This window comes from Castor canadensis, chromosome X, assembly GCF_047511655.1.
Source record: "Castor canadensis chromosome X, mCasCan1.hap1v2, whole genome shotgun sequence".
NCBI classification, from domain to species: Eukaryota; Metazoa; Chordata; class Mammalia; order Rodentia; family Castoridae; genus Castor; species Castor canadensis.
The window spans coordinates 142,144,429-142,160,186 of record NC_133405.1 but is presented as its reverse complement, the minus strand read 5'-3'; the positions used below and the strand labels follow the sequence as shown (position 1 = coordinate 142,160,186).

Sequence of the window (15,758 nt, the reverse complement as noted above, 5' to 3'; positions counted from 1 at the left end):
AAGCTGAAAGTCCCCAAAAGTCACTTACTGGTTGGCTCCATTTATGTAAACATTCAATGCAAGTTAAGTATGTTCAGATAGAAGGATTCCTGGGGCTGGAAACATGGATTCTGCTCCGTGAGCAGTGACAGAGATATTTAGGAACCTCATAGAGGTGGTTGTACAGCAACCACTTCTATCACGAATGTACTAAATCGTTAGGTGAAATAAGCCAGATGCCCAAACAAGACCTGGGTGTTTTCTCTCGCTTGTGCAACCCAAGCAGGGCAGCAAGTCATGAAAGTAAAATGGAGACTACTAGGGAAGGGAAGGCTTTTTTAAACTGGGTATGTGTATAATTAATACACCAATGGCTATCACTGACAAAAGTACAAACATAAAAGAAGAGAGATGAGTAACCCAAGAAAAGAGATGGGCATCAGAGAAAGAAGCAAAACAAAATGTAGAATGACTTTGCTAAGCTCACTGGTACGCTGGACATAACTGAGAATCAACCTATAGGCATCAGGATAAAGCAATAGAAGCTTTCCAAAATACAAAGCACAACGAAAGAAACCAACTGGATGTGTTGGCACTTGCCTGTAATCCAGCACTCAGGATGCTGGGACAGGAGAAGCACAAGTTCAAGGCCAGCTAGGGCTTCATAGTGAGTTCAAGGTCAGTCTAGTCATAGCATGACCCTGTCTCCTTCCCCCAAATAAAGAGTGCAAAACTTTAAAAGAGCAGAATGAATATCCAAGAAGTATAGGACAACTACACAGAGAGCAAAATCCTGTAATGGTAATAGCAGAAGAAACAGAAAACACACACACGCGCGCACACACACACACACACACACACACAGTTTGCAGAGGGAATTTCAATTAACAGAAACCAAGTCCCAGATATCAGGATGGTAGAGACTTGGCATAACTGTACCTGGAAATATATTCAAAACAGACAGAATACAAAACCTTAACATAAGGCATAAAAACACTTTGCCTATAGAAAAGCATCTATGTCTTATTCTCAGGAATCATGCAAGCAAGAAGACCCAGAAGCAATATAATAAATGTGCCAAGAGGGAAAATACACACTAAACTACAACTTACATCTTGTCAACTGTCCTTTGAAATGGAAGCAGAAGAACAAGGATGATAGTCTTCTAATTTTAATTTACAAATTAAAAGGAATTCTAATCAGACACTGGGCAAGAAATGCTAAAAAGAAGCTTGTCAGAGAGAAGGGAAAAGGTAAGCAAAAGAGTTGCACACCAAAACAGAAAAGGACAAAGAATTAACTTCTTAACTGATTTAAGAAATTTACTTAAACTAGTAATAGTGAGAATATATGCAGTGATCATGGTTTATGTGCAAGTGAAATAAATGAAAGTGACACAAGAGACAGGAAGGAGGAATCAGAAATATTTTGTTACGTTGGATACTTGCACTACTTTTAAATGGTATAGTACATTTGAAAGTGAACTTAGATTAGTTGTATACGTGTATTTCAAATTTCAGGCAACCTCTTTGAAAAGTTTTAAAACAAGTATAATTTCTGCAAGATAGAGAAATATAGAATCACATAATTTACCCTAGTAGGAGGTTATAAGAGCAGAAGACAGAAACGGGGACATAAGAGCAGGTTACCAAGCAAACAGAAAACAGTAACAAATACAATAGAAATTAATTTATGTATAGCACTTTAAGTGTCCATGATCACAGGGGCTGCCAAAGCAGCTCAAGTGGTAGAATGCCTGCCTAGCAAATGTGAAGCCTTGCATTCAATCCCCACTACTGCCGAAACCAAAACAAAATAAAAAGTCAGAGATTTTCAGATTAAAAAACAGACTCCACTGTATGTTGCGTAAAAAAAATGACTTGCCATGTTTTTACAAGTATTGATCAAAAATAAAAGAATCAAAAAATCTCACCATGCTGGTACAAATCAAAGAAAGGTAGGGAAGCTCTACTAATTTCATGAGAGATTTCAAACAAAGCAAAATTGTAAGATATAGAGAGGGGTATCATATAAGAGGAAACTGGCCAATTATACAAGTAGTTGAAAGAACTCCTAATATTGCAGTGCCAAATGACAGAGCCTGAGGCAAACATGAAGCAAAAACTAGTAGAAATGCAAGAAGAAATAGATGAAATTAGTTTTTGTCCTGTTTGACTCTAGCACTGCTTTTTTTCTTTCTTATTTGTCTTAGAGGTTTTGAGGTTTACTAAGTTGTTAGTCTTTGATTCCTTCCTATTTTTCACTTGCTTATCTACAGTGAGATTTATTCTCTCCCACACTCTCATGGTTGTGACTATCTGTCTTCCTCTTCTCTGTAAGATTCCTTTAAGAATCCTTTGCAATGGTGACTTGGTGGTCATAAATTACTTTAGTTTGTGCTTCTCTTGGTATTTATTTCTCTGTCAGTTTTAAAGAATAACTTTGCTGGATATAGTAATCACAGTAATCACCCAGAGTGCTTGAAATATATCATTCCATGCTTTCATGACTTAGTTTTTTAGCCAATAGGTCTAATGTAGTGTTGGTAAGTTTGCCTTTGGGAGTCACTCGGCACTTCTTACAGTTTTCAATAGTCTTCCTTTGTTCTGTCAGGGTCTCAGTGGGCACCATGTCATATTGACTGGGGAGGTAGCAGCCATATGAGAGATTCTCGATTTGGGGATTGACCACATTGCCAGTGTGCAGACTAAAAACCTTCAGAGAAAATATACTTTTGACAGCTAGCATTTCACCTTCATTGGTTCAGCAAGTCACCTGGCACAGCCTGCATTTTGCATGAACTCACTTGGTGAAAGCTGAGAGAAAACTCAATAAGCTACAGTCATGAGCCACTACTCCTCCCATACAGGGCACCTGGGACACTCAGAGATTAGACTGTCATATTCCATAGCATCCACCCCTGATTGCTTTTCCAAGTTAGGACGAGTTTCACTCAGTTTTCTCTTTCAATCTATTTTATCACTTATTGTTTGGGTTTTTTCTTTTGAGTTACCTTTACAATTTTATTTTTTATCTCTCATTTTTCCTTATGGTTTTATTCCTTTGTTCTCCTTTTCATTGTTTTTTCCATTGCTAGGAACTGAGACCAAGCCCACATATTCCAGAGTCGGGTATTCTCCCTCTGAGCTATCCCCACAACTCAGTTGAGAAGAATTAAGTCCACCTCTGTCCACAACCCATTCCTACTCAAACTCTAGCAGATTTTCTTCCTTAAAGAACTGGGATGATAAAAGTTGCAGACTTAGGAAGAGGCTAAAGTCCCACTAGCCCACAGTATCTGCAGAAAGAAAGAAAAACAGTAGTAGCTAACACCATATCTACACTTGTGCTGTAGATTGCAGCCACACCTGGTCAGATTGCTTACAGCTAAAAAAGAATGAAAGTGAGCACCACAGATGGGAAGATTTCAGGGCCTTCCAGAAAATTAGCAAAAATACTAGGTAAGAAAGATACAAGTTAACTTGCACCTGGTACCAAATGGACCTAACAAATACCCACATTATTACATTCAAGAGCTGTTAAATACACATTTTACCTAATAGCACATAGAACATTCTCTAGGATAGATTATGAGTGCTCATAAGCCTAGTCTTAACAATTTTTTAGAAACGGAATTCATGGGAAGTTTGTTTTCTGACCATAATGAATCAAGTTAGAAATCAAACACAAAAACTTTAAACACCATACAAATAGATGGAAAATAAGCAGCTTAATTTTGAACAACAAAGGAATTAAATAGGAAATAAGAAAAAATAAGTTCTTCTTGATAAAACAAAAATGGAGACACTAAATATCAAAACCTATGTGATGTAGCAAAAGCACTACTAAGGAAGTCCATAGCAGTCAATGTCCAAATCAAAAAAGTACACCATAAAAAAATATTTAAAAACATGAAGGAACAGATTACCACTGCATCTCAAGATACAAGTGAAACAAGAGCGGTCTTCATCCAAAAGTAACAGAAATTAAGATCAGAGCAGGAAAAATGCAATGGAGACAAAAATATAAAAGATCATTGGAATAAAGTTCTGGTTCCTCACGAAAGGAAAATGAAGGACACGAACCTATGCTAAACGAATTAAAACACAACAAGAGAGATAACTCAAACAACATCTGAGGTAAAAAGAAGACATTCCAACAACATCATAGGAAAACACATGGACAATGCTCATCACATGCAGATTCACAGCAGTGCCACAACCGAAGAAAGATGTATTTCTTTCACCCCTCCCTCGTGCATAGTGTACAAATGCCTGTCACTAACAGGTAGGGCAAGAAAACCTTTGAGTTACTCCTGTCCCTCTACAGTACAGGCTGATGTGACACTGAGCAGTGTAAATAGACTTATTGTTGCCCCATCCTCGAGGTACTGCCAGAAGAATTCCAACAGAAAGTTTGCCTGGCCACAGATTCATACTTCAACTTGCACCCACAGGCCACTCAGCTGAAGAGGTCTAGGAGAAAAGCCCTGGGTATCACATGAGCAAAGAAGGTCCCAAGAATTTATTTGCCCAGCTCAAACCATATCCAGTTCCCATTTGTTCTGTAATGGACACAACAGTTGACTCAGGCAGAAAGGAACCCCAGGCTTTTGCCCTATTCCAGGTATGAATGATTGTGGGGTTAAAGTATCATTTCTGAGAAAAAAAGATAACCCTAAGTACTAACAGCATTTGGTGTCACCACATCTATGTGACTCTTACTGCCAGGTGACCCCCTATGTTATCTGAACATGCACTGCTGTCCTGACTGGTCTGAGTGTCAGATAGGTGGTGATGAAGTATGTAGGCCCATACCACTGTCTGGAAGACAGTTGTATCAGGTCTGCGCTACTGTTACAGACAGAGCCAGAGACTCTGACAAATAACACAGCTTATGCTAACAATGCCTAAAACCATTTAGAACATAATCAAAGCCATGAAAGCAGAAAATCTCCACACAATGTTTTCAAAACAACTCCTTCAAGTAGAGTACATAGAGCTGTGACTTATTCCTGCTTTAATGTTAAATTGCAATTTTAGACTTTCCAGGATGAAGTGGTAAAATGGAATTTCAACCAAAAGCAAGAAAATTGTTTCACAACAAAGATCCACAAATTGCAACCACAGTTGTCTTTTCAAAGAATCTTTAGACAAACCGTATCGCTAGAAGAAAAGTGTTAGAGGAGTTTTACACTCATGAAGCACAATTCTAAGCTTTAGGCAAAGTAGGGCAAAAGGATATACCCTGTAAATTCAGCAATTTCCCTTAATGTATTACTCTGAAATGTGAGTTTTGATTACTCATCAACACTGACGGTAAGTCAGCTCGTTAAATCTGCTTACTTAAGTGTTAAAAGCAGTACTTACTCTCAAGACACATCCCACCTATGTCAGTGTTCAGAACTCCACAGAGTAAGAACTTCAAACTACACCGTGTACTTATATTTCTTATTTTACTTATTTCAGGAAATAAATAACCCGGCCTCGTATCTTCAATCTATGGTGTTGGTGTGTTTGTGATGTATGGCAAAATGGGACACAGTCAAATGCAGGTTTATTCATCTTCATAGTTGTTACCTTTGTGTTACAAAGCCATGTGAAGTTGTATTCCCTTATTTTCAGTTGTGAAAATAATTGGGAGAATGTTTTACAAACTGATCAATGACTCTGTTTCCTTAAAGACGTAGACGATTGAACTGTGTGCCAGACCTCACTTTATTAGAGTTAACAAATTTATAAAATGAGCAAATCTTAAAAACAGAGACTATGATACAAATTGCTAGTCAGATGTGCCAGTATGTGTATCATATCAGTACGTGTAACAACATGCCAGTAACACAAAGTAAGAAGACCAGATGCTCAACGTGACACTTGATTATAGTTTTATTTCCGTGAGTCTTGCATCAGGAAAACAGAGCCCTCTTTTATTATGAGATTGGCTCTTCACTTGTACAATGCAATTTAATTAGAGTAAAATGACATTTTTACCTAACCTATTTTGTAAAAGTAAAAGTAAATGTTTTATGTACCACTACAACCTGTCTTGTTTCAAAACTTTTCTATGTAAATACAACAGCGTAGTTATTTTCACTTTCTTTTTCCCTTAAAACCTCAAGATAACTGGTTATCACTTAGTATTCAATTTCTCCAGCTGCTAATGTTACAAACCCCAAATTGCTACCCATGCTTTTAAATTTACATTTTGAAAATGCTTTTTTTTTTGGTACAGTGGCAATGTAAATGACAAACAAGAATGTATAAAATACCGAAGTTTTAAGAATACAGATGGGTACATGCATTTCAAAAACAGATCGATATTCTTCAACTCCAAATGCAGATTTATGTTGATGAATTCTAAAAATTTATAAATTAGATTTAAAAAGTCTCCAGAGAACGTCCAGATAATTAGAACATAACGGTTCTGAAAGCGGCTAAAATCCATTCTGGTCACAAGGGAAACAACTGAGTGGTGGCATTCATTTACTAGAAATGAAGTATTGGTTTATCAGTGCACATGGTAGCATTACATCTATGTTTTCACATGTCAGTTAACGCAACATCTTCAGTCTTCAAAGAAATATAACAAATACTTTTTAAAATGCAAACAAACCAATCTGCTTTCCTTGGCAAGCTAAATGAAGTCTTACTCTTAACAGCTGACGACCAAGATCCCGAATGTAGAACGACCCTGAGAATACTTGGGATATAACACATTGGGTTCAGCTTAGATCTGGAAGCAAGAAGAACAGGAGATGGATGAAAATAATCATTACAACATTCTACGCAATGTAAGATGCCCTTAAATTTCTATGAACATTCTGTATATCAAATTTTCCTCTATTCCTCTCTGTTGCCAGAATATCTTTCTCGCTTTCAGAATGTTATATGTTATGCAGAATATCCTTATACGTGTTACACACTATCCATAATATCCACAATACAACTTAGCATCTCCTTCCTGCTCTGTTTCTAGAGATCTGCTTGTGTTGAGGCTGATCATACACACTAAGGAATATATATAATTCTTTCCGAATAGAAGTATCGCTAAACCAAATTCTCTAATTTGAGTCAATCTGGTCACAGGAGCAACACTAAATCTACCCTAACTTAATTTTAATTTAGTGTAATTTAAATTTTTGCAGATGTTCAAAGCTGTAAAAAGAGAGCTGCTCTAGAAGTAGTAGAGTCCTCAGGTCTTAAACAAAAGCAGCCTTTATGAAATAGTCAAAATACCAAATTTCCTTGATAGTCCCACTTCTTTCCAATCCCTTCCCCTCTCAGCCCACTCAAAGTGTTCCAGAAGAAATAGTTGCATAGATTATATTTTCTGGAAAACATGGTTAGTGTGCCTACACTCTCATCTAGTCTATCTAATCTGTGCACACAGCTTTGTATTAACACATACAGTCTGGACAGGATCTTTATCTAAAACTAAGGTCAGCTGACAAAATGTTCAGATCTGCCCTTAAACCACAACCCAATAGTGACATGATACGTCAGTCTCTTATCTCAGGAAAGTATCATTAATATTGTTTTGTCATAAGACTCCTTTGGCTTAGGGTCCCGAAAGAGAAGTGTACAAAGAAATTAGAAGAACATGTTCACTACTCATCATTCTTCCTTTTTACACTTAGATAGCTTTAAGACTTATGTAACACTGGAGTGATGTATGTTTTAAAACTTGTACATACAATTTATAAACACACACACACAATAGTGGTACAGAATAGGGGTAGAGGGTATGCTATTTTACAGTGTAAGTAATGTAAGTGGTTTGGAATAATGTAAAAATAGAAAATAGGATGGTATGATAAACCACGTATAAACAAATGCAAGTTGTAAAATTAGCTGATGTTTACTTGAATTGAAAATTTTCAACTTCTTTGAATAGCTTGAAGATGCTCTTACAAAGACATTAGGGAATAAAATTTTAGAGATCACTGTTTTTGATCAAGGATTCTCCATGAGGTGTGAACATCAGGGTCACCTGAGACCCAACTGACTTCCCCAAATTTGCCCTGTGCATTTTTGACAAGCTCTGGTAATTATGCCACATGCAATCTTTTTTGAAAAGTTACTCTACGTATTCTAAAATTTCAACTTAGTGTCTAATCAAACATTCATTATTTTGGCTTTATACATTTTCATTACTGGGGAATTAAAAGAAGAACCTCACTGAACTGTAAGCTATACTGCCATCCCAGTTACACACACACATTCACAGTATAAGTAATGTAAATGGTTTGGAATGGGATAGTGTGTATGTGTGTGTGTGTGTGTGTGTGTGTGTGTGTGTGTGTGTGTGTGTGAATGGATAGGTATACATACGTTTAAGAAAATAAATATTTTTGACTTAAATATACTGCAGATACAACAATGAAGGGCTAAGGATAAAGGTGAGTGGCAGAGGGCTTGCTAAGCATTACTTATACATGTTTATGTTTACAAACATAAACATGAATATAAACACATAAGCAATTGTCATAGTAAATGTGTATCAAGGAATTTCATTTAAATGTAGAACAGCAAAAGAACACTAAAAAACATAGTACTCTTGTGAGCTCACTACTTTATGCTAGGAAGAACAGCCGTTTTTCACAAATTAATCACACAGCAACTCCAAGTGAGGTTTAGGGCAACAGTGATACCTGATAAAATAACAGGATCCTGACAACATGCCTCCGTTGAAAGAAGGTTGTCAAAGGATGCTGCAATTTCAACGCTGTATCAAATAAGTCTTTTTAACACAAATATTTTGTTTCAGAAAAGGCATGAGCTCAAAACTGCTAAAATTCTTGGAAGACACTATGCTGACCCCTCTACCAGCAACGCACACACACAAAAGAAATTGTCAACGACTCTTCCTTTACGTACTCTTCCTTAAAACAGCTAGGATTATGGCACGGCTTCTGCCAAAACTAATCCTGATTTTGAGAGAAAGAAATATCCCAAGGGATTATAAATCAGAGAATAAACAGCTTGTTTCTGGCTAGTTCCAAATATTCAAGTACTGAATATTCAAGCTCAGAAACATATCCTAAATTTATGTATTCAGCATAATGAAGCCAAAGGAAAATATCAGGGTAAGAAGGGGACTTTCTCCCAGATAAGACATATAATCCATAAAGAACATACACAAAACATCTGTAAGGGTCATAATACTTACATCATCAATGTCTTCATCATCATCTCCGACATCATCAAACTGGATTTCATCATCCTCTCTGGGACCAAATGTGTCCGTTTCATTGACTTTAGCTAAACATACAATAACAAAGATGCCCACTGAATAATCAAAATATTATTAAGTATTATTAAGAAAAGAAATGGGTCTGACATAAAACAATACACATTCTTTATTTCAATTCATGCAGGTTTCTTTACCAAAAATCCCAGAGATCAAATTAATAAAAGTCCCCCAGATGATCATTCATTTAAAAATTGTTACAAAAACAAGAGCCATGTGTTCTTTTGTTCAAAAGAGTATTTTAGTAAAGCCGACAGACTCTGATTAGACTCACTGAAAACCTTCAAAATATCCTTCAGAAAGGATTTGAGAAAGGCCTAGAAATATCCTCATAGTATGCGAGTTCTCACCAGTCAGAGAGACTTAGTCAAATACCTGTAAGACATAAAAGCAAAAAGAGCTGCTAGTTTTAAAAAGGCCAATAATTTCATGAGGATCATCATTGTTAGGAAGAATCTTACTATTTTTATGATAAAGTGCACTGGAATTAAAAATAAACTAGCTGCCCTGTAAAGAAAACATTGAGGCTTACAAATTCATGCATGGTCTTAGTTTAGTCTTTCCAAGTTTTCAAGTGACAATGCTTTATGTTGGCCTTTCAGAAAGAAAATAAGTATTTTTGTTTTATATACCCTGTAGGTACAATCATGAACCATGAAGGGCTTGGGAATGTAACATGAGGATCCTGATGAAATTATTGGCAGTTTAAGTGTAGCAGCTCTGTTTTGGTTTTATTTCTTATGCGTAAGCATGAATTGAGTAAATCTTTCTGACTGATAAGATGTAGCTCAGTGGTTGAGTACTACATTATGTGAAGGCCCTGGGTTCTAATCCCAGCACTGCAATACAAAACCACACAACTCCTAACCATGCCAACACATAAGAGAACATTGTTCTCTATAAAAATCAAAACAAGTATCCTAATTGGTGATGCTTACATGAAAACTGCCAGTCTCTTGAGAATGGTGCAGCACACCAGCAACCCAAGCTACTCAGGAGACTGAGGCAGGGGGATCTCATCTGGGTACATAGTGAAACCCCCTATTAAAAGAAGTAACAAAATAAAGTTGCCAGCTACTTAAGAAGGTAGAGTAAGGAGGATCATATTTTGAGACCAGCCTGATCAAAAAAGTTAGCAAGACCCTATTTCAAAACAATAAACTGGGTGTGGTAGATGATTCCTATAATCCTAATTGTGAAATTAGGACGGTGGTCAGAAGCCAGCCTGAGGAAACCACAGACCCTATTTGAAAAGCAAGTGAAAGCAACTGACCTGGAGGTGTGACTTAAGAGGTAGTACACTTGACTAGTGACCCGAAGACCCTGAGTTCAAATCTACTATCAGGGGTCAGGCACAGTGGCTCACAGCTATAATCCCAGCTACTGGGAGGATTATGGTTCAATGCCAGCCCAGGCAAAAAGAAAATTGTTCAGATCACACCTCTGCAAATGAGCCAGGTCTGTGGCCCTCACTGCGTGGAAACCCATAGGTAGGAGATCACAGTCTGGGCTCATCTTGGACTAAGATATGAGACTGTATTTTTAAAAAATACCTTCAGTTCTGGAGGCATGGATCAAGTGCCTGCCTAGCATCACAGAAGTCTTGGGTTCAAAACTCAGTATTTAAAAAGGCAGGGGCAAGAGGAAGGGCATGAAGAAAAGAGAACAAAGGAGAGGGAGAAGGGGAAGGGAAAGAAAAGGAGGGAAGGAGAATGGGGAGAAAAGAAGAAGGAAGAGAAAAGAAGCCAGAGGAGGAGAAAGAAGAAAAAAAGAAAGAAGAGAAGCAAAGGAGGAAAAAAGAAGGGAGGAGAAGAAGAGAGGAAGAGGGGGAGAACAGGGAGGAGGAGAAAGAAGGAAAACAAGATAAAGGAGGAGTTGAAGTAGAAGGAGGAGGAGGAGAAGGAGAAAGTGGAGATGAGGAGGAGGAGGAGGAGAAGTAGATGGAGGAGGAGCAGTAGGAGGAGGAGGAGGAGAAGGCAGGTACGAGGACTAGGACAAGACAGAGATGATGAGGAGGAGAAGTAGAAGGTGGAGGAGAAGGAGAAGGCAGGGATGATGAGGAAGAGAATTAGAAGGAGGAGGAGAAGTAGGAGGAGGAGGAGAAGGCAGGGATGAGGAGGAGGAGGAGAAGTGAAGGAGGAGGAGGAGGAGAAGGTGGGGATGAGGAAGAGAAGGAGGAGGATTAGGAAGAGAAGGGATGAAGAAGAGGAGGAGGAGAAGCAGGAGGAGCAGGAGAAGGAGGAGAACCCTAGTACCAAAAAAGGAGGAGAGAGTAAGAAAAAGTTTCCTAAATGGCATTCTTGGATGCTCTATATTCAAAGCTTATAAACTCACCAACTGCTCACCAAAAGAACATTTTTTAGTGATTCCTACTTAACTTTCTAAAATGCTACCATACTTAAAATTTTGTAACACACAACAGACCCAATTCTACCAAAATCCCTCATGTTATCCCTAAGGAACCATAACAGCACATGACAGCATTTGGTAACACTATAGACATTACCATGTTCTGGAAGCTCTCCGTATGCCTTCTGGCTTCTAGCTTCATTTGCATTACACTTCAAAATTACATCAGCTTTTTTATCCTTAGAAATAATTAATGTTTTAAACTGGTGAGAACAAAGTATCATTTGTTTCCTAACTCTTTTCAAGTTACACACACTAAGGAAAAACTCACTCCGTGTTTACTTACAAACTTGTGCGTCTTTCACAAACAAACAAATGCCAGGTACAAGTGGCTCATGCCTGTAACCCTACCCACTGGGGAGGCAGAGATCACAAGGATCGCAGTTTGAAGCCAGTGCTGGCAAAATAGTTCAGGAGACCCTACCTTAAAAAATCCCATCACAAAAAAGGGCTGGCGGAGTGGTTCAAGGTGTAGGCCAAGAGTTCACACCCCAGTACCACAACAAACAAACAAACACAAACAACCTTTGGGTGTAAATTAACAAAAAGAAGGGTAGGGTGCATATAACTAATAGCAATTCATAAAAGGACCTTTTACAGATTTAATCTTCATAAAAGCAGAACAACCTTCCCCTTCATCTTACTTAGTAATACTTTTGATTAGAAGTCTCTTGAAGCACAAAAACTGCAATGTGAACTTTGTAAGTGAAACACAATTGAAAACTGAAAAAGAGTATAATGGGTTCTAGAAAAACATATCAGTGTGAAGTTGGGCCTGAGCTGAGTGGCTTTTGCTTCCCTCATTATTCTGTTCAGTTGATGCTTGTGTAACTATTTTCTCCCTGCATCCTGTTTCCTATCTTAATGACTTTGTATAGAATTAGTTAAAATGTTTCAGCCCTTTCCCTGGGTACTGGCCATTCCTAGATTGTAGGAAAGGTCACAATCAGAAGAGCTCTCAGGAAAATGTGAAGCAGAGACTTACTGTGACAAAATCCAGACACCTGGACCTCTAAACAACAAGCTTTCTGCACAATTGCTGCTTTCTTACCTTCACAGGTCTGGGATGCTCTGCAACCTGCAGACTAAGCTAAAACGCTCTCGCCCACATCGTAAAACCTCTCATTACTAAAGATTAAAATGCTACTCTGGCACCAGGTGACTGAGACTGAGAACATTCCCAGAAACGATGTTATACACATCTTCTCTTGGCAGCATCATGTAAGATGGCCTACCATGGGTAATTCTGCTGTCACCAGAGAACCAAGAGACAGAGTGACAAGATAATACAAAGTGCTAATGCTTCCATGTTAGCAGCTGCACAGCCAGACTTTTCATGTTTGCAACTGGTTCTTAGGATTTATTGCCAATCAGAATGATCTGTGCAGTTTCAAAATACTTAACTCCTTTCTAAGACTGAGAGTAGATGTGGGGCATACCCTCAGAAACTGAATTTTGAAAAGCTCTTTCCAATGGGTGGTTTTGGTGCAAACATCCCTGAGAAGCACAGACTTAAAATGCTCAACTTTTAAAGAACCTGACTCAGCTAGACTGGTGATTGGGCAGAAGTTCCTGTTGATGCCTTACAATTAATTGCAAAGAAATCCAAAGAGAGGCAAGTAAAATAATCATGGTGATTCACTGACCATATGAAGTGAACCAGTATTTCCAAAATTGTATGTGCAGACAAATACACAAAGATTTTATTAAAATGCACATGGGATTCAAATTTGAATGAAAAATATGTAGTTTCAAAGAAAACCTGTAACTTTCTACTTTGGAAGTTTTTATAAAAGAAAATTACTATATGATTGAGTCTATTACAACAGAGGCACAGAACAGTCATAGTGGAGGAGAATCCAATGGTTAACCAGACTCCACTTTGTCTCTCACACAGTGTCCTTTTCTGAGTTGCTCTTTCCCCCTCAGATTATTTTAATTCTGGCATTGTGGATCTGACCAAAGTCCGTCCTGTGAAGCAAAGGGAGGTTGCCACCAGAGCAGCAGCACTTCGTGTCATGAATCAGGGATGATGATTATTCAGATTATGCTCCCACCAGGAGCACTAGCTGTGCAAACACCCAAGTCTTGCCTTTGTTCTTTCCCTGCTATATGACCTCAAGGCTGTTCCTAACTCCCCTTAGACCTGTCTTCCCAGAACAAGCACACTGAAGCTTTCCCATTATATCATCAACTTCTCCAGTCTGTTTTTCTTTAGCCACCAGTTAGCTGGGCCTCACAGAGAAGGGCTATTGCTCCAAGAGAGGGGCTTGTGACAGACACCAAGACTCACTGAAATTCTCTAACGAGTTGAGAATACTGCCAAAGTCTGTCACTATCCATTCTGTCAGAAGTCTGAAAATAACCGAATGCACGTGATAATCTGAAGAGTGCTTATTGGAGAAAAATGGGAGACTGTCAGAAGACCAAGCTCTCTAGTATTTTAACCTGCCCTGTCCTAAGACTCTATTCCTATGCCTCTCATATCTGTTCCATGTAGCCATGAAAATCAGCAACGCAGCAGCCACTGGAAGATGTAGAACAAGTTCTGACCTCTGTCAAAACACCACTCTCTACAGAGCTATTCCGTAGTACCCGGAAGCTCCCCCTTACAGTAAAGCTTTCCTTTATTTGAAATAATTCCAAGCTTATTTACTAGCAATATTCCACCACCCTTTGTCCAGAGGATTCAGAGAAAAATAGTCTATGCAATGCCTTTAAGCAGAGGTAACATCTGGGGAAAAAAACCCAACGAAAGAAATGTAAAAGTGTTAGAAGTCGATGTCCATAGGAGATTAGAACACCCCAGCACACTTCTGTGAATCTAGAAAGCCCGAGCAGATGCTCACAAAAGAGAAGACACTAATCTCTTACCCCTGAAAGGCCTTAATCTCAGCTCTGATTGATCTTGAGACTCTGCAAAGCATGAGATGAAAACTAGGGATGAATGGTCTGTTGATTGGCTTGGTGTATCCCAACTTGTACAAAGTCACCCTCATAGACTGGGAGGCTTACCATTGTGCGTAGTTGCTGTTGTTGGGTTTTGAGACTGTCTTGCCATGTAACTAACCCGTGAACTCAGGCTCCTACACATTCCACCTCCCAGGTACCAGGATTATTGGTGGTATCAGGACACCTGGCAGGCTTCCTGCTTCTAACAAAATCTCAACCAAAAACATGAACTGTCCACTAAAGGAACCAAGCAGTTAAGGCCACAGAATTTGCTCAGAAAAGTCACTAAGCAAAAAAGCAACAGCAACCAATTTAAGACTTGCTACATTGTATTTGACATGTTCAGTTTTCAACAATAACACCACCAAAAAGTAGGAGACCTTGAGAACACAAAGTACGGCCTCCAACAAGACAAAAAAAGAGTCACCTCAAAAAATATCTTACAGAGGCCAGAAGTTGGACATTACATCAACTACTATAAATACATTTAAAGAATTAAAGGAAAACACATCTACAAATACTGATGGGATGATGACACTGATGTCTTATAGCAGGGAGGAGGACCAGAAGAGAAACAGACAGGCTGTGTTTGGTAATGAGGCAGGGGGAAGGGATGGCAAAGCAGAGAGATAAAACACTGAAACATGAAGAAGTTCACATAGCCCTGGGGGAATGGAATAGCCAGTAAAGTCACCTGCAGCCAAATGTGGGCTGAGGTTTGCTTCTTGCTTCTGTAACCTGCTTGCAAGGGTATATAACGTGAGACCCCTTTGCTCTCAGGGGCTCAGCCCTTGGACGACACGAGTCCACTGGGTCTGTGCCGGCACAATTAAACCATTGCTTCCTGCTGAACTGCCTCAGTGTCCTGTATCTCAGCTTGAGATTCCCGCAACAGTCTCACTAAATGGAAAATGAAAATGAAAACACAGAACTTCTCCAAAGAAACAAATTCCAAACCAGGCATGGCTGTTCAAGTCTGTGTTCCTGGCTGCATGGGAGGTGGAGATCCGGGAGGATAGTGGTTCCAGGCCAGGGTAGGCAAAAAGTTCACACGACCCCCTCTCAACCAATGGCTAGGCACGGTAGTACGGGGCTGTGGTTCCGGCTGCACAGGGAGGCCCAGTAGGAGAACCACGGCCCAAGGTGGTCCCACGGCATAAAGTGGGACC

The 15,758-nt window shown here is 39.0% G+C and overlaps 2 protein-coding genes across 10 annotated transcripts in view; one reads left to right on the top strand and one right to left on the bottom strand.

Annotated features, from left to right (window-relative positions):
• The window catches only part of LOC141410420 (ATP-dependent RNA helicase DDX3Y), a 1,065,346-nt gene that overhangs the window by 676,021 nt on the left and 373,567 nt on the right, over positions 1 to 15,758 (top strand). The gene's annotated exons all lie outside the window — the stretch shown is intronic.
• LOC109675941 (eukaryotic translation initiation factor 1A, Y-chromosomal-like) overlaps positions 5,883 to 15,758 on the bottom strand; it is a 39,377-nt gene continuing 29,501 nt past the window's right edge. For 6 of the 8 annotated variants that reach the window (XR_012444641.1, XR_012444642.1, XM_074064262.1 and 3 more), the window contains 2 exons: positions 9,148 to 9,239; positions 5,883 to 6,711 (listed from right to left, as the gene is read on the bottom strand). Coding sequence is in view for 6 of the 8 variants with exons in the window: in XM_074064262.1 (XP_073920363.1) it covers positions 6,519 to 6,711; positions 9,148 to 9,239 (285 nt within the window). In the remaining 2 variants the exon portion in view is untranslated. Of the gene's footprint in view, positions 6,712 to 9,147; positions 9,240 to 10,166; positions 10,270 to 11,734; positions 11,817 to 15,758 lie in introns of all 8 variants that reach the window. The other 2 variants (XM_074064264.1, XM_074064263.1) reach the window with 2 other exon arrangements.